Source organism: Centruroides sculpturatus, unplaced genomic scaffold, assembly GCF_000671375.1.
Source record: "Centruroides sculpturatus isolate CEXI.00-Female unplaced genomic scaffold, Cexi_2.0 scaffold1796, whole genome shotgun sequence".
Classification (NCBI taxonomy): domain Eukaryota; kingdom Metazoa; phylum Arthropoda; class Arachnida; order Scorpiones; family Buthidae; genus Centruroides; species Centruroides sculpturatus.
Genome location: NW_019386051.1, coordinates 37,916 through 63,104, shown reverse-complemented (window position 1 = coordinate 63,104; position 25,189 = coordinate 37,916). Strand labels below are relative to the sequence as shown.

The following is a 25,189-nucleotide window of genomic DNA, read 5'->3' as shown; positions in this document are numbered from 1 at the left end:
GTTCCGTTTGGCCAAGGCTTCGCAGATGGAAATTCGATCCATAATGTTTTCTTCCGTCAATTCATGTGGCACCCAAACATCAAGCTTCTTTTTGAATCCAGCTTTATTCAGATGGTTTAGAACTGTTTTATGGTCAATCTTTAGCTCCTGGGCAATGCTACGAGTGCTAACGTGCCAGTCTACTTCTATCATTTCCATGATTTTATTGACATTTTCGACAACGGGCCTACCTGTGCGAGGTGCATCTTTAACATCGAAATTACCAGAACGGAACTGACGAAACCAAAATTGCACATAATTGGCTGTGACAGTATCAGGACCATAAACACCATTCACAATTTCAGCTGCCTGGCTTGCATTTTCGCCTTTATCGAAGCAAAATTGTAAAACATACCTAATTTTCTCTTTGTTAACTTCCATCTTTTACACCCTATAACTCACAACTGAATTGACCAATCAAAAAACTGTAAAAGAATTTTTTTTAGTACAGAATGTCACTTTTCCAATAAGCACAAGTCTGAACTTGTGTCATCAATATTTTATGAGATATGTATCACTACAGCCATCTAGTGACAAAATAATGGATTTCTTTTTCCCCAACCTAATATTAAGATACATACAAATGAGAATATTTTAGAAAAATAAAATAAAGAAAAATTTTTTTTTTTTTTTTTTGATTCTGATGGAACCGTGTTGTTGTTATTAAGCTGTTTCTTTGCAAAGAAACAAAAATAAAGAAAAATTATTATTATTTTTAATTGTTAATTATCCTGTATTTTTCTTTAATTTTTAAGATGCTAAAAATTTACAAATTTAAATATTTGAAATATGTGTATGGAATACTATATGCTGCATTTTGCATTCTAAGATTCTTCTTTTGAAAGAGCTGATGATCAAAATAATGACTGAAAGCATTTCACTCAATTCTGTTCATTATTTCTTTTGTGTGTGTGCGTATGTGCGTGTGTAAAAATTATATATATGCATAAAATTTTTATTGGTAATACTTTTAATAAAATGTATCTAACGATATGAATTTTCTTTTTAATAAATTTGATTTATTTATACAAATTTAATATTTTAAAAGAGATTTTAATTATTTGATTTTAATATTAGCCCAGCGTCATGAACTGTACCCATATTGTATCCGGAATGCTGATCTTTTCTACTGAAGCAACTTTAACAGTGGATAAAGTTGTGAGGTGTGAAGTGGCTAAATTTCTGGTGGCTACAAGGCCACTAATTGAAGTTAACGACAACTACACATCAAAGGGAAGCTTTTGGCCAACAGCTGCAAGGTATTAATCTTGCACCAAAAATTATAGTGATAAGGTAAGAATTTAATATATTTATTAAATAAGAGAATAGAACTAAAATAAATTATTTGAAATGTTTATCACAACTGAAGTTAAATATACTGTATATAATTCATTAAAGTAGTATTAAATAAACTATAATATAATTATAAAAGTTTTATTAAACATTTAGATATTTAGAATTAGCAATAATTCTTGAAAAGATTTAAAATCATTGGAAATTTAATCTCAAATTCAATATTTTTTGATTAGAAATAATAATATTTATATTTAACAATTTCCAATATGAGATATTATTTTGTAATGCGTGTAAAAAGTTTAAAGATGTTTTGCAATGGCTAAAAAACATATGTAATTTCAAGCCATTTCAAATGTTTCAGATAGCATTGAAGTTTGTACTACTGTTCTTAATATTTTATATTTAATTTAATAGATCCAATATATTTATAATTTAAACTTAAAGTACAGTACATATAGACATTTGATATTTCTCTAATTATTTTTGTATGAATTTGAATTACTTATAATTATTAACAAAAGCATGCTGTTAATTTTTACTTAAGTTAGTTGATAAATTTATTACTTTAAGGTTATAATTATTATTTAAAGTGTTGGCTTCAATGTAATATTAAAAATACTGAAAATTCTTTATGTATTATATAGAATGATAAGATAAAATAATACAAATTTGGTTATTTGGAGATACTTAGAAAAATTAACATTTTGTAAATATTGTCGTTTTAAATAATATTTTTTTATAAATAAATTTATAAACTATATTATTGTATATAATTTGAATTTAATCATTTTGCTAAATTTAAAAGAAATGCAGTATTACAACATATAATATAACATATATACAAATAATTTATATTTTTATTTACTATATTAATGGTATATTTTAGTATATTTTGGGAAATTAATGAAGAAAAGAAATTTTAAAATGATTTATAAATGTTATAAAGATGATAATCGTATAGTTAATAATATGGAAAAAAAATGTTTTGTGTTATCAATTTCTCTTAAATTATATTATTAATAATCAATTTTGTTTACAGTATAAAACTAATTAATTCTTTTTAGTTTAGAGCAAAGTTATATTAAGTTTAATACAGATAATTAACATTCATAATTATCAAAATATTTGCACATTATAGAATAGTGTGATGCAGGGAGATATAATTTTTCCAGTTCCATCATATTTATACAAAAAAATTGTTTAAATTTTCCTGTATTATGATGATATGGAAAACAACCTCAGTAATCTGACATTTATAGGACTGTAACTGAAAAATTAAAAGTTAAATTTATGATTGATTATTGTTAGTTTTTGACTTTATGCAAATGTGCAAAACTTGGCACCATGTGAGATCAAAAATTAAATAGATAGTTTATTTAATTAAGGAAGCCAAAAAAAAATCCAAAAATGTTGATTGAATATTTGTTTGGTTTTTTTAAGTAAGCAGTCTATTTAACTTTTTATTTGACTTTAGTTTTTAAGTAATACAATATATTATGATTTTATTAAGTTTTTCTATAATAAATACATTTTTTTTTAAATATGAATTTGATACACATTTAACAAAAATAGAATGTAAGAGGTAATTATTAGCAGTGTTTGCTAAAGTCTAGTCTATAAAAATTATCAAAATATTTTAAGTTTGTTATATATGAATGAAATCACATATTTGAATGAATAATATTTATTCAAATGTTATCAAGATATGTATCTTTATTTGGAAGAATGTTTTGATGGAACAGAAGTATTTGAATAGACCAAGATGTTCTAGTTGATAATTTAAGACAAATGTTTGGGTCTTGATATGATGAAATATATTATTAAAAATAATCATTCAGAAGCATATCCAAATTTATTACAGTAAAAACTCATTATTTCAGAATTCAAGGGACCAAAAAACATGACTGAATAAAAAAATTTTTTGAAATTTTCAAATAAAATTATGACATTATCTTATATAATTTCACCTATTTGGTAACAAATGTATTAATGTTATGAGTTATTATTTAGTAATTTAAGCTATTTCAGAAAAACTATCAGTTGGCATGTACAGTACTTAATGAAAACAATGAAAATGTAATTAAACTATAGTTAAAGTAAAACCTGAAAATAATGTATGAAAGAAGCTTAAGTGCTTCAATAAGAATTATCCATGAATCTAGAGAACCAATGGCTAGTTCTATAAAGAATTCACCATCTTGAGTTCAAGATTACAAAAATAATGTGATCTGATGTAAACAAGCTTTATTAACACTAAAGCTATAAGTACACATTCTGTTGTGAATACACATGTGTATTTAATTGACTTTGAAATTATTGAAACAATAGATTTTTGCAAAAAATGTCTAAAATAATGAGCAATTATTTATTGTGATGCCATCACAATGCTTGGCTGAAATTTTAATCATATTTTTAATAATTCTTAAATTTAAAATATATGCTCGCCACCTCAAATTAATAGTGTCTTTTCTCTGTACATCATACTTTTCTGTTAGCAATAGAATCATGCGGGTCATCTATCTAACTCCTTTCAGGGGGAAATTTTTGAATTGAAATAATGTGACTTCCAGTTTGGACTGGAAGTTCATATATAGTTAATTTGGGTCTCCTGCCATAATCTTTCTATATCTGGTCTCGACTTTCATCTACCTAACATCAATCTTGACATTAATTAAGGAAAGACCAACAGACAGATGACAGTGGGAATTTATAGGTCTACAAGGTTTTCAAATTGCAGACCAATTAAATGCCAAACAGATTTCTTCCATAAAAATAAAAAGAACAATTTCTCCCTTATTGGACATTGTATCATATGGCATTATTAGAAATGCTGTATGATGTACAAACAACATAGTAATCAAAATTATGTAGTTTTTCAAATATAATTTATTCAAAGTTTTAGAAAGAAAAAGTTTTTATTTTGTTTCTTGAAAAAGTTGATTTTTATATTTTATAAGCTTAGTTTCATAATTTAGAAATACAATCTGAAAAATCATATATTGTTATGTTAAGATATAACATGACAAATGAGTTAGCTATGTTTATATAATTTGGTGTTTCAATATTTTAAAAAGCACATCTAAAAAGCTACACATTTTAAGTTGTTTCTTAATATGTATCATTATTTGTTTTGATTTCTTAATATATGATCACTCACATTATAATGAAACTATTATGTAAAAAAAATGATGTTAGAATGATCTTTAAAATATTTAAAAGATTATAATTTATATTGTTTTTAAAATGTTATATTTTCTAGTCATTTAAAGAATGTAAAGGGAACAAGTGTTTAACATTAAACAGCACAACTGGCTTCAACACTTAATAAAGTATTAGAACAGTTACTGCCCACAATGGTTACTCATCCTGCTATGGAGAATGAAATGTCCACTTCAGCTTTTCCTGGAGGAGATAGTGAGCATGCCGAACTGTTGGCACTTACTCTAGCAGGAGCTGAAGATGACAGTTCAGTTTGCGAATGTGTACTTAATGGCACTGTGAAATCCAAAGATGACGAAGACAAAGGTATAGTCTCACAAGTATTCAGAGAAGATAGTCCACGAGAAGAAACAGTAGAAATGGAAGACAAAGAAGTTAATGAAGTTACTTTAACACTTACGAGTGGAAAAGACGAAGATAACCCTCCAACAGAAATTCATCCACATGAATCAATTCGAGCAGTTGCTTTGCAGGTTTTTATTCCTTTCTTATGTGCTGGATTAGGAACCGTTGTAGCAGGACTGATATTAGACAAAGTTCAGGTTAGTTGTTTAGAAATTTTGGAACTTTACTAGATTACTGAACATTTTTATTTTTTAAATTTATTCTAACCAAATAACCTGCCAAATTAAAAAGCTATTATTGGGTAAGTTAATGATTTGGTGTCATGAGTAACCAGTATGGTTACATCTAAATGAATAATTCTGGAAGTGAAGATTGGCAGAGGTCTGGGTATTATAAATGGCAACGCATCTGCACAGTAAGCAGGAATTGTGGGTCCGAGTTACACTTTGGGTTGATTCTTTTCTTCAAGAAATTCTAAATTAAAAAATTAATTTATTATTATTATTAAAAATAACACAAGATGGTGGTATAATTGTCTGCCTCTAGACAAATTAATTAGATTCTAATCATTAACTTAGTCATGTAATAGTCCAATAGGCATGATAAGATTTGGCAGATCATTTGGTTTGAATTATGAATCAGGTTTATCAATGTTGTTAATTTATTCTAATTATTGTATTTTTATTTATTTGTTTTCAAACACACAAAATCATCGGCAATATATTTAGATAATTATTTTGTGAATGCATTTCTGTTATTTGACAGAAATCAAATAATGAAAATTCTACATCAAAAGTCATGAATTCAAGAATTTTGAATTTAATTCATGTACATAATATCTCTTATTAACATTGTTTATAATGGAGATTTAAAAACTAAGAACAGCAGAATTTTATCATATAGAATAAATTTCAATTTGAATTTAAAATTAGATTTATACAAGGGTAGTCCCAGAAGTACCCGACCTAAAAGACACAAAAAATTTGGTAAAACATATCTTTATTTTTCAACATAGTCTCCTTTTAGCTCGATACAGCAATGTACAATAGCTTGGATCCCTTTCCAGCAATGTACAATAGCTTGGATCCCCTGTTTATAGTGAGAACTGTTGAGCTTCTCAAAATAGCCATCAATCTCAGACTCTACCTCTTCATTATTGGCAAATCATTTATCACCAAGCCATTTTTTTAAGTTTGGAAAGAGAAAATAATCCGAGGGGGCTAAATCTGGCAAACAGGGTGCGTGAGGAAGCAATTTGAACCTTAACTCATTGATTTTGGCCATCGCAATAACGGATGTGTGAACTGGTGCGTTGTCTTGATGAAACAATACTTTCTTTTTCGCCAAATGTGGCCAGTTTTTCTTGATTTCATCACTCAAGCGCTGCAATAAGTTCGCATAATACTTGCTGTTGATTGTTTTTCCTGGGCGCATCCCAAAAAACTGATGCCATGACCTTGCCAGCAGATGGAACTGTTTTCGCCTTCTTTGGAGCTGATTCTCCCCTTTCAGTCCATTGTTTCGCCTGTTCTTTCGTCTCAGGTGTGAAGTGATGGGCCCATGTTTCATCCATGGTTATGAATCAACGCAAAAACTCGGATTTCTTGCTGCAAAACATTGCCAAAGACTCGATTCAAACACCCTCACGACACTGTTCTTGTCCCATCGTGAGCAAATGCGGCACCCATCTTGCGCACAGCTTTCTCATGTCCAAATTTTCAGTTAAAATGTGATGTACAGCACTTTTTGAAATGCCTACCATATCTGCTAGCTCTTACACTTTGAGTCGACTGTCATCCAATACCATTTTGTGGATTTTTTCCATCTCTTCTGGCATGGTCACCTCACTTGGTCGACCACTACGATGTTTGTCTTGGCAGTTTGTTCGGTTTCGTTTAAACTCTGCCACCCAATATTTTATTGTTGTAAACGAGGGAGCAAACTCCCCCAGAGTAGAATCTAGCTCAGCTTTAATTAATATTGGTTGGACTGAAACCTTTCAAATGAAAGTATTGTATCATATAATGATAAATTTTTTCCATGTTTACAAATTCACTGAGATTGTTCATTATTTATGGCTGCCAAAAAAATACTATACAACATAACGTCTTCAAACTTCAAACTTAAGCTTTATAAGGTTAATACTTTCAAACACAGTCGTTTTTTTTTTCAAACAAGTACTGCCATCTATGTCAGGTCGGGTACTTCTGGGACAACCCTCATACATAATTGTATTTAATAACTTTTTTTTAAATAAAATATTGGTATTAAATGCAATTATACATGGATCAATAATTATAACACATAATTTCAGCTTTTTGAAACTTGAGTTGATGGTATACTACAAGTTTTATTATATCTAATTAATGTAATTTCTGCTAAAAGTAACATCATTGGATTAGAAGGAGTGTGTTGTATTTAGCTTATTAGCTGTAATAACTCTTTTATGTTCATTGATACATGTACAGAGAGCTATAGCAGTGCCCCAATATAAAACATGGTATTGTTTACTCCTTTATTGAGAAATAAGCTATATACATCAGATTTTTCCATTACTATCTGTGTATCTCTATCATTAGAAAAGAACATCTTTAGTAATGGTGATGTAAACATAAGTACAGTAATTTTAAATCATGAGAACATAATAATCTAGCTAATAGGTGTGAAAGTTCCTATAAACAGTAGGGATATAGATCTTGAAGTTAGTAAAGCTATTATGAATAAATCCATTCTGATACTTTGGAGTTCTTGTTGCAGACAACTCACAAAGGAAACCTTCTAACCCATATAGAAAATAAATGATATTTTAGAGTCTGCCCCTACAAGTGCCAAAATTGAAATAAAAAATAATGACTTACATTCCTACAGAGTAGCACAACTTTCCCAGCTATTGCTGTGATGATTTGGTAATGTTTGTAATTTCTTTTTTTGTCTTTGTAGTATTTGTGGTTCAAAACACAGTTTAGAAAAAAATATTATAACTTTTTCTAATATTTTCTGATGTTTTGTTGTATTTAGGTGATGTTTTCTATTGATTTGAAGAATTTTGTTACTATTATTGTAGTGGAAACATTATAAAAAGTGTATAATATTTATAAAGTTTCTATTCGATGATGATTAAATTAACATACTTTTATATATTATAATTTTCCACAGTGTTATCTGCTCATGTCCAGCACCAATATTTCATTGTCCTAATTTTCAAGTATTTATTACTGACATGAACTGATATTAACAATGCATAACCATCATTTTTAATGCATCTCTGGAATTGGAACTACAAAATTATATTGAATTCTCAACTAAAGGAATACCTTAAAGAAGTAACTTTAAGGAAAAACTTTAAGGTAACAAAGAATATTGCCTAGGTTATATTCTTTGTTACCTTAAAGTTTCTTTTTTTCACATATATGACATGAAAAATACACGGCTTATCACAACGTCCCAATCATTCTCTCCCAAAAAATCTCCTGTGCTCGCTCTCACTCTGGCACTCTCATAGAAGTGCCTAGGCTGCTAGGCATAGTTGCTCTCATAGAAGTGTCTATGCACGTCCATGAGAGCAACTATGCAGTTGTTACTTTACACAAATTTTTACATTTATTGATCCTGACACTGAATAATTTCATTCACAATGAAACTAAACATAATCATTCATATTTGATGAAAGATGATGAATACAACATAAATAGGAAGGCAGTGATGAATGATTATCAAACGTAATGGATTTTTTTATCATCTGGAGAAGTAATCTTGAAATAAAAAATTTAATATAAAGATATTCTAATTCCAAGTATTGATATCTCTACAACCATGTCATAAACTAATATAAGGATTCTTTCTGGAGCTGGCAATTGTCCTTTGTCTTCAAAAAGTGTAAATTTCATCTTCATTTACAAGATTAAATAGCTTTAACTGGAAGCATGCACTATGGTAATGTAACTTACCGACTGATTGAGGTAATGTAATGTAACTTACCTTGATCCAGACTGATTGATCTACAGTCAGAAATTTGATAAGGGTCAGCAGATAACGAAACACATTGAAGTTTTTTGACTTGACCATTTGCTTAGAGATGCTAACTCAATATTAACACACATTGAATTCCATGAGTGATACAGAAATGAGAGAATGCACATGAAGTGAAATATGTTTCTTGATCAGTAATGATGCAGAGAGGTGCACTAAAATCGTTCACAAGTTGCTCAAGACGTTCAATAATGAATTGTAAGGAACATGATGGATGGATGAAGGAGACTATCTTTATATGATCTCTTGTGCTGTAATCTGTCTTTTTACATTTAGTGTAATAATTTTCATGACTTGAGACTTCTGCAATCTTAAATGATATATCCATATATTTGATAACCATAACACTCACTGTTGTGCTTAAGGGATGTAGAGTATCTTCTGGTTAGGCTCTATTATTCTGAGCAGGTGTTGGTCTTTTAGACTTTCTTTCCATTAAATTATCATCCATTTTTCTTTTATGGTTGATCTTTTGATTAAGAGGTTCAAAATGTCTCTCTTAGTTCTTAGCAAATTGTTCGTGAACTGTGATATCCTTAAGTAGCTTGTTCATTGAGAGGTGCTGTTTATCCAGTTTAGCTTGACTCAGTTGACTGTTACATATTTTACTTAAATTTCATATTTTGTCTCATTTACATTAAATTTCAATCATATGTTCCTTATCCTGCATGTATGGATTGAATTTCATCTCTATGTTGGATGTATGCTTTCATTTCTTGCCACAAATCAGCAATGTAGAATGAGTAGTAGTGGTAGTTACATAACCATTTGTTAAATGCAGCTACCACTCATTTCACATTTATACTTCCAGTAGATTTTTACCAATATCTAGCACTGTTTTTAAGTTTAATGTTAACCATAGGCAGACTCTCAGTGTCAGTCCATCCACTTAAACAAGCTATATGTTTGAAGAGATGCATCATCTTCTCTTCCACAGAATTGGTCTAAACCAGCCAAAATATCTGGAATACTTGGAATTATTAGTGTGGATGTCATTGAATTTGCCTGTTGCTGGTAAAGAACAAGTAACGGTATTAACATAAATGGTGCAAAATAAACCATTCCAAGATAAATATATTTTCACTGCAAAGTTCATTCAGGAAAACAGCAAAAAATGATCTTGCTTAAAGTCCTTATAACATTTATTCACATTAAATAACCTTTATAAGCAGAAAAAACTTTTAATTATTAATGTTTTTGGTTATTTTTAATGATCATGTTCAGATAACACAATAAATCAAACAATGCATTAGTAATTAAGTTTTTGCTGCTTGTAAAGGTTGTTTAATGTAAGTGAATATCTACTCTAACAGTTTCTGATTGTTGTCTTTATATCAACTATTTTTCTATGCAGGAACTTGAAATTTATCCCAGCTTTTAACCTTATGCACAAACTCATAATATTAGACAATTCTAGCCAGAACACTAATGAAGATGGTAGGATATGAACTCAAATAACTTCTGAAAATATAGGCAATATTTTTATTTTCTGAATGTTTCTTTATTTCATATATACAATATGAAAAATACACAACTCATCACACCCACAGTCTTGATCTTTCTCCAGCAAATATTTTCAAGTTCTCTTCTCACTCTGGCATTACCACAGAAACATCTAGTATAGTCACAGATATCAGCTTCATGCACAACTGTTATGACAGAAATTTTCTACAGGACTTTGTAATGAAAAAGTTGAATAATATCCTATCACATATATGAATTTTATTCATTCAGGCAAATTGCATAAGTTTTATATAATTAACAATGCAAGGCTACATAAAATTAAGCAAAGATTAGCAAAACTTCATAATTTTAGTGACTAACATTTTTTTTGCAATACTTCTCCCAAAAATTACCACAATTGGTTATAAACAGAAAATACCTGCAAGAAAAGCCAGTGAATATTAAAAATAAAAAAATATAGGTTTATCTGTAAATTACATTCAAATCACAGTTATAGAGATAGAGAGGAACAAAATACATCATTTTATTATCATTTCATCAACAGGGAAATTGGTTAGGTAGTCAGAGATTCCTATATAAATGTATGTGTTAAAAATTTTGAGCCATTTTTTGGCATTTGGGGGGCTGAACACAAAAAATAAATTCTTTTTGTTTTTCTCAGAAACCAATACATTTATTAGCTCTTGAAACATCTTTTATTTCATATATAAGTTGGAAGATTTCCCTAGTCAGTGTAGAACAACATGATTAAGCTCTTTGAATATGTGAATAGCTGACTTAAGAAATGGACCATATTGAAAGGGAACTTCTTAATGGTAAATTTGATGATGAATTAAATTTCCTAAAATCATGAAAGAAAAAGTGAGTTTTTGTTGGTAGAAATGTTTAAGTAATATTGATAAATGATATTTATGATATACACAATTAAGTAACATGATATTCTAAAGTGAACAATATAACTAAAGATAGTATTAATATAATTAAAGAATGGTGTAAATTTTTCCTTTTTATATTATCAACCAATTAGAATATTGTCCACATATCTATGCCAAAACAGAGGGCATAGTATAGTTACTGTTTTGTGGTATAAAACCTAGATTCTAACTCCATTATAGCTTATACATTAAAAGCAAAGGGTGAATAATATAGGTAAACTACATTTTTGGAGGTAAATATTACCTTTGAACATAAAATAGTTTGATTGACAAATCATGTTTAAATCTTCAATAATACATAAGTTCTACAGAGTTCTAAGTAAACTATTGGTCAAAAATGAGATACAGGAATTCCTTGTGTAACATGGTAGATACATTCTAAAAAAATGCTGTGTTATACAAATATGTGCTATATGAAACAAAGGACTAATGCAAAACTTGGGGTTCGGTTCCAGAAGTTAGCAAAAGTATACTATTCTTATTTGTTACTAAGAGACATATGTTTATTAAAGCAATCAATAATTAAGTAACAATTACAATTAAAAGTACTGTATCACGCATTAATTTTAATTAAACAAGGATGTTTACTTTTTACAAACTTTCAACTTTTGACATTTTTTTTTTGTTAATCTTGATCAGCAACATCTTCATTTTTTTAAATTTTTCATAAAATCTGATATTTTCATTTACTTTCTTTTTTATAAAAGACCTTTATAAATTTTGTTATATGAAACCATGCATTTCTGAAGTTCTCTCTTAAACTTTATGCTTCTTTCAGTGGAAGGATCTGTATTTAGAAAGTAGAGTTCCAATTGTTTGTCCAAATTTATCCCTTCTTGTATGCTTTTTAGGGTAAAAGTTTGAGCTTTGGTATTTTCATCTGTACTATCATTCTCTGAATTAATTTGGTTGATCTCAGATACCATTCCAACCAAATTTGTTTCATCAATTTCTTCTTCAAATAGTTCTTGGATATCTTCTAGATTTATGTCATCAAAACCATTCCCTCCCCCAGATTTAGCAAGTTTTAGTATTGCTTCAGTTCTGTTTTCTGCTGGATTGATTTACATTGGAGTTTTGAACTGACTCTGGCCATAAATTTTTCCAACAGGCATTTAATGTTGATGGTTTTATTTTTTTTGTAGACAAAGATATAAGATTAATACAGTCCAAACTTATGAACAGCTTTCATGCATGTATGACTTTGGTAGATTCATTGTCTATTTTATTTACAATTCATTTTAACGAGTGCTTGATATAATGAGTTTTAAATGTGGCTATGATTTCCTGATCTAATGACTGGAGTAAAGGAGTTCTATTCAGTGGTAAGAATATTATTTCAACATTTGCGTAATTTAAATTTTTCAGGTGGCTTGGTTCATTATCCAATATTAGTAAAACTTTAAAATCCAGATTTTTTTCTTTAAGTAGTTTTCTACATTTGGTTCAAAATAGTTTAGAAACCACTTCTTAAATAAATCAGTAGTTATCCAAGCTTTTCTATTTGTGATCCTATATAATCCTATATACAGGTAACTCTTATTTATATAAGGCACTCTTATTTAGATTTTTCATTACTCAAGGATTGAGGGATTTATGAATTATGAAGTGAAATAGATGAGAATGTTCACATTATTTATCTGGATGATGATTATCCAAAACTGAAATATTTTCTAAAAACAAAATAATGAATTTTGTGTGTAACATAATCATAAAAATCAAAAACCTTTAAACAATCCAGCAAATCGTTTTTTAATATCTTAAAAACGATTTGCTGGAACGAGAAACTTAAAGAAAAGAATTACTGAACATAAGCACTCGGTGAATAAAAACATAGACTCTATGGTGCTTGCTGCTTTTGCCAAGCAGCAGAATATCGAGGTCTTCTGGGATCAGGCATCAATCATCAAGGCTACAAGATCCAGGCAAGCCGTGAAACATCTGGAAAAACTAGAAATTCACAAGGCACAGTTGCACACAAACTGTATTAATCATAGGGATGCTGATGGATTGTCATCGGCATGGAAATCCTTCTACAATGAGTTGACGTAGTTTATATAAGCGGGAAGGTTAATTAAGATAATTTTTACTGGATGTATATATTTTATTTTATTTCTTTATTTCGTTTTAATTAACTTGTATAAATTTTGCAATTGTTTAAGCTTGTTAAATGTTAACGTATATTTATGTAACTGGTTTTTGAATTTTTATTTTACGTAATTTCAAATTCTTTGTTCAATTCAAATTGATAACTGAGGATGATCGCTTAAAGCATTTGAAAGTGTTTTTAAGATATTAAAAAACGATTTGCTGGATTGTTTAAAGGCTTTTGGTTTTTATTTATATTGTAGTTCCAGTAAGAAAGTATTTTATTTATAATCCTAAAAATTTATAAATGCCATGGGTTTATAAATTTTTTATAAACCCATGGCATTTATAAAATTTATAAACCCATGCTAGTTTACAAAACTAGCATGGGTTTTACCATGTGAGCTCCTTACTCATTACTATACATAAGTAATGTTACTCATTCTTTTGATGCTTTAAAACCTGATGCAGCTTTTTCTTTTTTTGAAATAAATCTTCTCTTGGGCATTTTTTTTCCACCAAAGACTTGTACTATTTTCATTAAAAACTTGGTGTGTCATGAATTAGCCTTGTTCAATAATTTGTTGCAATTTCTTTGGATATTTTTTGGCATTTGCATTATTGGCTGTTAAAACAAAACTAAATACTTTTAGAAACAGTTGTTTCTCTGTCAAATCATTTGCTTTATAGAGAATAATCTCTTTTTTATTTAAAAAAATTATAACAAATTTTCATATATATCATAGCAGTGTTTCTTAACAGGGGGGCCACGGCCCCCTGGGGGTCCGTAAGAAGTTTTCCGGGGGCCGCCAAATTACACAAAATTTTCTTCAGAATATAATAAAAAGGAAATTGATGTATAACCGAATATCATATTGAAAAGTGAAAGATAAAGTTTTTGTATTTAGTTTTTTTATTTATTTCTTATTTTTTCCTACATACAACTTTGTTAGTACAAAAGAAATAAATGCAAATATGCTACTTACACCGCACTATTTACTTCTTTTATTTCAAAGTAATTCTAAGAAACTATTAAAACTATTAATGCTTGGAGTTTTGCATACAAATTCGTGCAGAAAATCCTCCCCTGTTTTCAGCAGCAATGCAAAATTTGCTGCTTTTTGCAAGTACGTATTTTCGAATATTTTTTGTTTTTTCTACAAATTTTTAAATGTTTCTTATTTTATTTTTGTTAAAAATTAATGAGCTTTTATGTTTAATTGTGGAGTTTGAATCTTATTTAAATAGATAAATGTAAAACATAACTTTATTATTTTATTATTATATAAAAAAATAAAGCAATAATAAAAAAATCAATTTATTATAATTTAACGAATATAAATTATTATTAAAAAAGGGGTCACAAAAAATTATGAAATATTTGGTGGGTCACGAGTATAATAATTTGAATCAACAATATGTTTCAGAAAGTATTAATTAAATTAATGAAAAATTTCAGTTATTTCAAGATTTTAAACATTGTCTTAATGAACAATGTTTATTAGAAAACATTGTTCATTATTTTCTAATAAACTACTGAAGATTATGTAACTCTAAGATGATTTACAAAGTTTTATTTTTGAAAATGTTTATTGATTTGATTCAATTCACACTGGAAAATAAGACATTAATTGTCTTATTAATGAAGTAAAATGTATTTATTTTAAAATGTTAAGATTTCAGATCTCACGATTTTACTAGAGATTAGAAACATGTGAAAATGCTACATTAACTTTCAAAAAATGGATTACAAACAAATCTTTGTTCCATTAATTTGTTAAATTATGCATTTTATATGCCATATATAAAATTTTAATTGTTCATTGTTATTGTTTTTAATAATATTAAAAAGAAAACAGCTGATATTAAAAAATAAATATTTTTCAATTTTTAGGATTATGTTACACACAAAATTCATTATTTTGTTTTTAGAAAAGTATTTAAGTTTTGAATAATCATCATCCAGATAAATTATGTGAACATTCTCATCTATTTCATTTCATAATTCAATGAAAATATAATCTGTTGTTTTCCCCCCTCTTATTAATTTATAAAAAATTAAGCCCAAAAGTTTATCTTAATAAACTTTTTAATTAAATTTATATATAAATTTTTAATTTTAAATTGCAATGAATTTAATCTGTCAATAACATTTTGTGTTAATGATTTTAAATTAAATAAGTTACAAAGAGGAAAAAGAAAATAATAATAAAATTGTATCAAAATTGTTACAAAAATTGCTTTTAGTCCTTGGTATAATTAAATTAAATATCTACAAATGTGAGGCAGATAATAGTAAGGGCTTATCACACCAGTGATAATAGGCACAAATACTCAGGAATCAAAGTAGAACATTTAGTAAAAGAAAATGGGGAGTAAAATAAAATTAACTACATAAGTATGAGAAAACAAAAAGCCAAAATGCATTTCAGACCATTGGAAATAGTCCCTCTTCAGTTTGTATTAATTTAACAGGGTTAATATACTTAAAACTATTGATATACAAGATAAACTACTATAATGGTATGAGCAGTAAAAATCCACACCACTATAATGGTATGAGCAGTAAAAATCATCAAAGGAGACAGGTGTAAAAAATCTTCATAACTGTTTGTATCAGTAACCTGTACATCATGCCACCTTGCAACATCATGAAGATTTTTTACACCTGTCTCCTTTGATGATGTTTACTGCTTATACTGTTATAGCAGTGTGTTTATCTTTATCTTGTATAATTTTAAGTATATTAACCCCTTTAAATTAATACCAACTGAAATGCATTTTGGTTTTTTCTTTTCATACTTATGTAGTTAATTTTACTGTACGCCTCCTTTTTCTCTAACTAAATGTTCTACTTTGATTTCTGAGAGTTTGTGCCTATTATCACTGGTGTGATAAACCCTTATTATTATCTGCCNGGGCCTCGCTCTTGGAGGGGCCTCGCGCAACAACCAAGTAGAAAAAAGTTGATATTTAAAACTTTTTATTTTATCCTTGGCTATTATTTATAACAATAAAATAAATTTAATTTATAGTACAGTATATATTAATATTAATAAGTTTCAATTCACATACTTTGCACAAAGGACAAGGGCCTCGCAAAGATCTGCCGCCCAGGGCCTCGCAAAGATTTGCCGCCCAGAGCCTCGCAATGGATAAGGCCACCGCTGGTTATAGTGATGTGTTTATCTTTATCTTGTATAGTTTTAAGTATATTAACCCTGTTAAATTAATACAAACTGAAGAGGGACTATTTCCAATGGTCTGAAATGCATTTTGGTTTTTTCTTTTCATACTTATGTAGTTAATTTTACTGTACGCCTCCTTTTTCTCTAACTAAATGTTCTACTTTGATTTCTGAGAGTTTGTGCCTATTATCACTGGTGTGATAAACCCTTATTATTATCTGCCTCACATTTGTAGATATTTAATAAAATTTGTATATAAGTATACCAATAATTAATAATGAAATAATTCAAATTACTATTTGACTGCCTTTTAAGCAATTAATGAGAAGTAATACTTGTAGAAAAATGTATCATTTATTATTTGTTAATTTCTCATTAGCTATTAAGCAAACTGTCTTATACAGCTGATTGGATAATCAGCTGTATAAGACAGTTTGTTTATATAATTTAGTTTTTGTATACTTCAAGATTTATTTTAAAAAAAAACGATTTTATTAAAAACAATGAGAAAAAAGCTATTATTAATTGAAAGTAAATAACAGAACAATAATTTCTGTTTGTCTGTGAAAATGAATTGCTTAAATGGAATGATTTAACAATAATATTGAATCCAGAAGTACTCTGAGGATTTCTACTGTTTTTATATTAGTTTTTATTTATTTCTTTTTAATTAGAATTTCTTAGAATATTCGATTTTAATTTATCTGTAACTTCTGAATAATGTTACAGATGAACAAAGCATGAATATTCAAAACAGTATTTTTTTTCATCAAGCTATTGACATAATGATAATTGCTTAAAAAATAATAAATAAAATAATTCTGTATTCAAAAATTTGCAAACACAAATTGGAAAAAGACATAAGAAATTAAATGAATAGTGATGAGAAAAATAGTTATAATCTTATCAAAAATGACGTCATCTAATCCACATGAATTGAAGAATGAATGAATATATTTTAATATTTATAAAATATCTTAAATATTTTTTTAAATTCAGACTTATAAATAAGAGTCTACAGGGAAAAATTACATTCTTATAAAAGTATGAAATTTCTTATTTTATTTGAGTCTTAAACCATTCATTTCACAAAAGTTTAGCAAAACAATTTTCTGTTAAGTAGCCATTAATTTAATTAATCAATTTATTTTGTGTTAATTTCAAAACTTGAAGAACAAGAACATATATCTGGTAATTTAAAGTGTTGTTTAAATTTAACTGATAATATAATTTGCCATAATCGAATTATGGCAAATTATAGTGAAACCTGTTTTATGGACTAATTCAGGTGAGGGGGGTGTCTATTAAAGCTGAAAGTTTGTTATATAATAAAGTAGGTTTTCTGAATACATGTGTTAAAAACTGACAAATTAGTCAGTTTATTTGTTTTTGCAGTAGATATGTTTGTGTAATTAAAATTAAGTGTGTATGAGAAGTTTAATTTCACAGAAAAATTTTCCATATGTATTATTACTTATGTACTCTGCTCTTTCGCTCTTAAATAGAAAACAAAATTTAAATTTGGCAAGAAAAAACAAAAAAAATTCCTATTTATTCATCTTTGGATGATGATATATCGAGACACTCTCATTGTCAAGTGAAGTTAAGAGCAGCAACGTTTGGATTTAAAAAAAAGCTTTTATAATAAATAAAAATTTTTAATTACATATAAAAAGCATTTTAGAATTAACACACTGTTAATTTTCACTTACGATAATTTTGTCCATTAAATCAAGATTTTACTATTTCGAATTTGCCATAAATGTTTAATTTTGATTATTTCTATTCTCTATAAAGTCAGTCTCTAAATTTATTTGAACATATTTAGAAATGCTGTTTCCATCTTCAAAAACAAATAAAAATTCAACAAAGCAAACAAAAAGAACAGTTATACAGCACTTACAAGTGAAAATTAATGATAAATATTAACTGATGCAAAATTTATTTATTTCAGATTTTTTAAATATATCTTGAAATGACTAATAATGTAATTAGAAAAATAAAATTTATTTGTTTTTTCATATGTACCAAACTTATGGATCTTTATATTTTTTATTCAAAGTTAGTTTGTTTTTTTATAAATGTTTAATTTTTATAAAATTTGATCAAATTCATGGTTTTTGTGATGCAAACAATGCCATGAATTGTGTCCACTGAAGAAGCCCTGCTATAGTCAGAGTGAAATATGTATATCTACAGGTATATATATATATATATATATATATAAATTACATGTCCTGACTGACTGACTGATTCATCATCGCCCAGAGCAAACCACTGAACCTAGAGGTGAAATTTGGTACACAGTTAGGGTACATCATGAATAAGCACACTACGAAGGGATTTTTCGAAATTCCCCCACAGGGACAGGGAAAGGATTAAGACTTAACCTAAAAAATGGCTTCTACTATACTATTTTAGAAGCAATTTTTTGTTTTTAACTGTGTTTTAGTAGGGTAAACAATGAGGATGCACACTAAAAAGTGATATTTGGAAATTCTACTGTGGGGGGGAGAGGGAAAGAATTAGGGCTTAAAAAGTCTTAGCCCTGAAAGGCAGTACCACAAATGTGGTTTACAAAGAAATACTGGGGTAACTGAAACTCTTTTTTTTTTTTTTTTTGTAAATATTTATATTTTAGAAATTTTCAGATAACTGTCATTTTATGTTTTGAAAAAAAAAAATTAAAATCAGATTTATCATACCTTGGAATCCCATAATATTTGAAACTTGAATTTAGGTGCATTAGCAATCCATAGTTTGAAACAAACAAAAATCAGTAATTTTACCAAATTAGTAACAACTAATGATTGAGAATCTTAGTGAAGTACCGAGGGAAGATTATTTCTATCAAATTGCAAAAGCCATGGGTAACAGCTAGTTTTATGTACTTTTACTTTTTGAGCGTATTGAATGGATTTAATTGTTATTTCTAATTATGCTAAGTAGATTAATTACTTCAAAAAACTGAGTATACTATAATTGATTCAAAATATACCTTAATTTAGTAATAAAAAACAAATTTAATAAACTTACGTTTTTGATCTTACTTAAAGATCATCAGGTTCTTATGATAGACTAAAAATAAAAATGATTGAACGATTTAAATTATATTATTATTGCATGCACAAGAGTTGAATACATAAATTGGTTAATATTTAACATAAAATTTAAAGTAAAGACATAAAAATAGTTAAAATATCTAAAGAAAATAACTTTAAAAAAATTACATACAAAATAAATATAAACAAAAAGGTTACATAAATGAGTAAACATGTAACAAAAGGAGATTAAAATTAATAAAAGTGTAATAATAACATTGAGATGTTAAATGAAATTATACTACTTCAAAGCCCTATATGCAAAACAATGGCACCATGTCTGTATTATTAACTGCAGTTCCTTTACAAATTGCTTTATAGATTTTGAGTATTTCCAGATATTTTAGATGAGAAGGAGTTGATGCACAATGTATTAGATATGACTTATAAAAAAACACATCAATGTTTTGGTCAGAGGCAAAGACCACAAGGTAGTTGTAGTCAGGCATTTTTTGATTGAATCCTGTTGTTCTTAATTAATCTTGATTTTCAGAGATGTACATTTGGCATCAATATATTCAAAGGGATGATCTATCTTGTCTATACTAATATTATAAAGAGGTAATGTTTGTATGTAGGGGTAATCTCCGAAAATACTCATCCGATTTCAAAAATTCTTTCACCAATATTTAGAATGGAACTTCAGGGTGGACATAGGCTGTATATTATTCCGTTAAGCACTCATAAATTAAAAGATATTATCTAGGGTTAAGGCTTTTACGTCCAACAGATGGCGCTACGAGTATGACAACCTAAGTTTGCTTTTCTATGAGGATGAACTAAAGCAGATCATCATCTATCTATCTATATAAATAAAAATGTAATGTTCGTTTGTTCCTACCGATTCCTTTGAAATTTTGACACAACGCTGCATTCGAATACGCACGTGTTTTTATATAATATACGTGTCAAAATTCCCCCACTAGGGGTGATGGACAGGATTAAGGCTTACCGTGAAGAACTTGGCTTCTATTGTACTATTTTAGATGTGGTTGTTTGCGTTTTTGATTGCGTTTCAATAGGGTACGTCAAGAGAATGTACACTAAGAATGAATTTTTCAAAAAATTCCCTCCCCTGGGGGAAGTGTTATACATTTATAATAGATACATTTTGAGCCACAACAATGCATGGCAGGGTCTGCTAGTTGTTGTATAAAGCAGTGGTTCTCAATCTTTTTGAAGTTGGAGAACACTAAACTTTGACATTTTTTTCTGCAGAACACTTACAATATATTAGCTTTAAAGCAGGGGTGGAAAACCTTTTTGAAATCAAGCACACTCTGTCTAGTAGATGAGGACATTGGCATTTGCTGATTATATTCCCATACAAAAATGATTTTACATTGTATTGATTTTTCTTTTGCAACAATTTTTAATTGTAATATTTGATTTTTTCACGGAACACTTGTAGTGGCTTCACAGAGCACCCTTGTTCCACGAACCACAGATTGAGAACCATGGGTATAAAGGTATTGAGCAAATGCCCAGAAGAGTAGTTTCATCAGTAGGATCTTTGTCATTTCTGATTAAGGAGAATACATTTGTGCTTCTTTTCTAAGCAATTCAAAAATTGGAGCATTGAGCTATATCTTTGTATATCTTGTTCAAGAATTCTTTTAGTGACTGTTCTGTACACTTAGTCTCCTTGGAGCTAGAACTTAAATGAGAACAGTAGTGTTGTATCAATGAGGAGATAAAGCTGGGCCAGTATTCTAATGTGGTAGCAATACAGTAAATGAATCATATTTTCTACTGCCTAAGAGATGGCATTGGAATAGTGGGAAAAGGTTCTTTTTATAAGGACCTTGAAAGCAGGCGATTTGTAAGTTGGTGGATTATGAGATACCAGTAGAATATAAAGTGAATTGTAAGATGCTTTTTTCAATAAAAATCAATAGTCAGAACACTATCACTGAAAGCAATGAGGACATCAAGGAAATAGACTTGGCACATTCAGCAGCAATCATCAAACCACAAGAATCCAAAATTGGACTATTCAGAACCTTAACAATTGCCATTGGCTAATAGCCCTTATTCTGTAAATTCAGGTTCTTGAGAATATTTCCAGATGTAAAGAAGGAAATGAATTCACTCCTCTCAGAAAATAAACTGATCCAGAAATGGTGAATCTTTTTTAACATTCTGATTAAAATTTCACATCTCGTAGCCCTATCCAAATTCAGAACAATGTTTTAAGCCATGAGTTGTTTTGCAAGTGTGTATATTCAGCAAATGAACACTATTTACTGTATATTTCTATATAGTGAAGCATTGAAAATCTTGACTAATTGGAGCTGGTCCTATTCAGCTTTCACTTTGTTCAGATTTTCAAATATACATGTAAATTAGTATTTTAAGTACTGTTAACTATAGTTAACAGTACTTAAAGTATTCCTACATTCTAAAAGTATTCCTACATTCTAAAAGTATTCCTACATTCCTTGTGAAATACTGGCTTGAACTTGAAACATTCCTACATTCCTACATTTCTAAAAGTATTCCTACATTCCTTGTGAAATACTGGCTTGAACTTGAAACATTTAAACTTGAATTAGTATTAGTAAATTAGTATTTTAAGTACTGTTAACTATAGTTAACAGTACTTAAAATACTAATTTACTAATACTAATTCAAGTTTAAATGTTTCAAGTTCAAGCCAGTATTTCACAAGGAATGTAGGAATACTTTTAGAAAGATTTAAAATATAATTTACAGAATTATTATCTTTAAACAAAAAGTACATGTAATTTAAAAATAATATTTTAGTTTTTTATTTTAGTCTTTTTATGTACTTTTTATTAATGTGTAAATTTGTCAGTCAATTTTTTTAAAAGAAATATTGTATTTTTAATTGTTTTGGCTTGTCACCAGAGAACTTTTAGACCAGGTGTGGCCAAACTTTTATCCCTTAGGGGCTACTTTTTTAGTAAAATGTAGTCTGTGGGCAACTATGAATATGGGCAAACAATTTTAGCATTTTTATATGCACATGCGTTAACATTCATTTTCATTGTTCATCGGGATAAATACAAACAGTATGGGTACATTGCACAGACAGTCTATTATTGTAAGAATAAATTATCGAATTAAGATTTTTAAACATTAAGTGAAAGCAAATTGTTCAACTTTAGCTTCGCAGGCTACTTTCAAAACCTTTGCGGTCGACCGCGGTCTACGTGTTGGCCATCCCTGTTTTACTGTTTTGCTTGGTTTTTGCAGAGGCATAGCCTCTAAAGAAAAGCCATCTTTGCAGTGGAAGACTGTTGTTCCTGGTGATTGAATATGGCAAAAGTGAAGACATATTTAACATGTAATTTAATTTTGAAATTATGATTGAACTTCTAAATGAGTGTTAGAACATCAGCAATGTGAGGCCAAATGATTACGGATTTAATCAGGCAACATTACCAGATTTATAATAATCATCAGGCTTTGAGATGTTTATAAACAAAGTTACTATTGAAAGAATGAATATCCATTGTTTGATGGTCAAATCCAGATTTTTGACACACTAGAACATGTTGCACTAGAATTTTGATGTTTAGATTTTCAATGCATTACCTTTATATACATATTTAGATAGATGTGTTTATTGAGAAAAGAAGAAAATTTATAGCTCAAAATTTATGACAGCAAAATTAACTTTTTACAGAAAGAAAATAAATTATTGAATTAACTTAAAACAGGTCCTCAAAAATTGATATTATATTATTTATATTTTATCAGACTGCACTAGAACTATCAAAGTCTTTCAGTGGAGTATTCCCAACTTTGATTAAACTATCATGAAATTCTTGTGAAACTTTACTTGGTGTTCAGTTAAAACAATATTTAACAAAAATATGTACTATTATATTTTTCTTGTAACAATGTTTTTTATAGCTATTTGATTCCTTATTTAAGTAGGAATTCTTTTATACAGGAAATGCTCTAATTAGTAGATTTTAGAGGTCTAAAATCTCAATTGTTTGTTAATTAAGATGTTCTTTGTTAGGATTAATAAATTTTCTCACAAAGTTTTTCTTACATTCTATACATAGTTTATACAGTATACAGTTAAAAATGCATATGGTTAAATAATAGTAAAAATAACACTATATGGTTAAAAAATACAATGAACATTTCTTGCCAAAATAACTCCATATTTAAAAACAGAAGCTAAAACATTTTCGTTACATCCTTTTACACATCTCAGGAACAACTGTCTTTTTTTCTGTGAAGTTGGCTTTTATTGTACACTATTCATCTACTGTAATATGCAAAAAAAGAAAAAAATGAATTCAGAATTAGAATTTATTAAACTAATTTTATGATTTTTAAGTGATTTTCATATTATTAAAATTATAACATTATTTTATAATAAAGTGATATAAATTATTTTATTAATCGTGTTTATTTTTATTTATTTTAGCATTGGCCAGTATTTGTAAAAGTATCAGAACTATTTATTCTTGTTCCTGCTCTTTTGGGTTTGAAGGGAAATTTGGAAATGACTTTAGCTTCCAGACTTTCTACACAAGTAAGATATTTTATAAAATATTTATAGATTAAACTCTCATTAAAAACGATCTTTTTAATTGATTTATTGTTAGCATATAATATTTATGCATAAAATATAAAGATTTATCTGTTTTTATTGATAAATAAATATATGAAAATATGTTTATGTAATTTATTTAAATAAGATGTTATTTGTTAAAACAAAAAATAAATAAATTCTTACAAGAGAAGAGAATATAATAAACAAACTCATTTTTTACTTTAGCAAAATTTTTTATATAACAACAAATTCTTTTAGCTACTGGTATGTTAAATTGTCATTAGCAGATGTGAACTCCGCAAGGCACGTGGTCTGCGGTTACAGATATACGATAGAAAGAACAAAGGGAAGGACAATGAAAAATCGGTAGACACGTGTGATCAGGCAAACAAAGGTTTATTTTAGTAAAAGAAAAACGCGGTACAATATATATCTCAATAAACAGTCCAACACCCGACAGTTATGGTAACAAATAACGAAATAGCCTGACGTTCCCCTTTCCGTTAACCTTCCTCACGCGAGGCCCCGTTCTTTTTCGACAATTAAATATAGATCCGAAAATAAAAATATTGTGGACGGAGTACCTAAGGGACTTGCAAGGGTTCTGTCGTAGCGGTCCGATTGTGGGCTTCGATGGGGAATCTTCTTCTTTTCGAGTCGCAACTTCCTTTCTTCTACCAACGGTCCACTCTCTTCTCGGTCGCTCTTCTCTCCTTTTTCGTCTGCGGTTCTCTCCCTTTCTTTCTCGAAAAAGTCCAAGAGTCCTCATTCTTACTCCTTACACCCGCTTTTATAACTCCCTCCAACTCCGTCACACTGTCACGGACCAATCAGACGCCGGAAACTTAGCCATCGGCTAACAGGAGGCACCGAGGAAGGAAACGGAAGGGAAACGGTACAAATTATACGCGCGACGCGACATAAACGGAAAACAAACAAAAAAAA

General features: G+C 28.5%; 2 protein-coding genes across 3 annotated transcripts in view; one reads left to right on the top strand and one right to left on the bottom strand.

The window, feature by feature from the left end:
• LOC111613330 (solute carrier family 41 member 1-like) overlaps positions 1-25,189 on the top strand; it is a 92,755-nt gene that overhangs the window by 43,622 nt on the left and 23,944 nt on the right. For both annotated transcript variants that reach the window (XM_023354681.1, XM_023354682.1), the window contains exons 2-4: positions 1,117-1,332; positions 4,595-5,096; positions 24,116-24,223. In XM_023354681.1, coding sequence (XP_023210449.1) covers positions 4,689-5,096; positions 24,116-24,223 — 516 coding nt within the window. In that variant the 5' untranslated portion in view covers positions 1,117-1,332; positions 4,595-4,688. The remainder of the gene's footprint in view (positions 1-1,116; positions 1,333-4,594; positions 5,097-24,115; positions 24,224-25,189) is intronic.
• On the bottom strand, positions 7-593 carry LOC111613331 (histone-lysine N-methyltransferase SETMAR-like; the record flags this gene model as incomplete). The annotated part of the gene is made up of 1 exon (XM_023354683.1): positions 7-593. A coding segment is annotated over exon 1 (414 nt), but the record flags the coding sequence as incomplete, so codon positions are not given.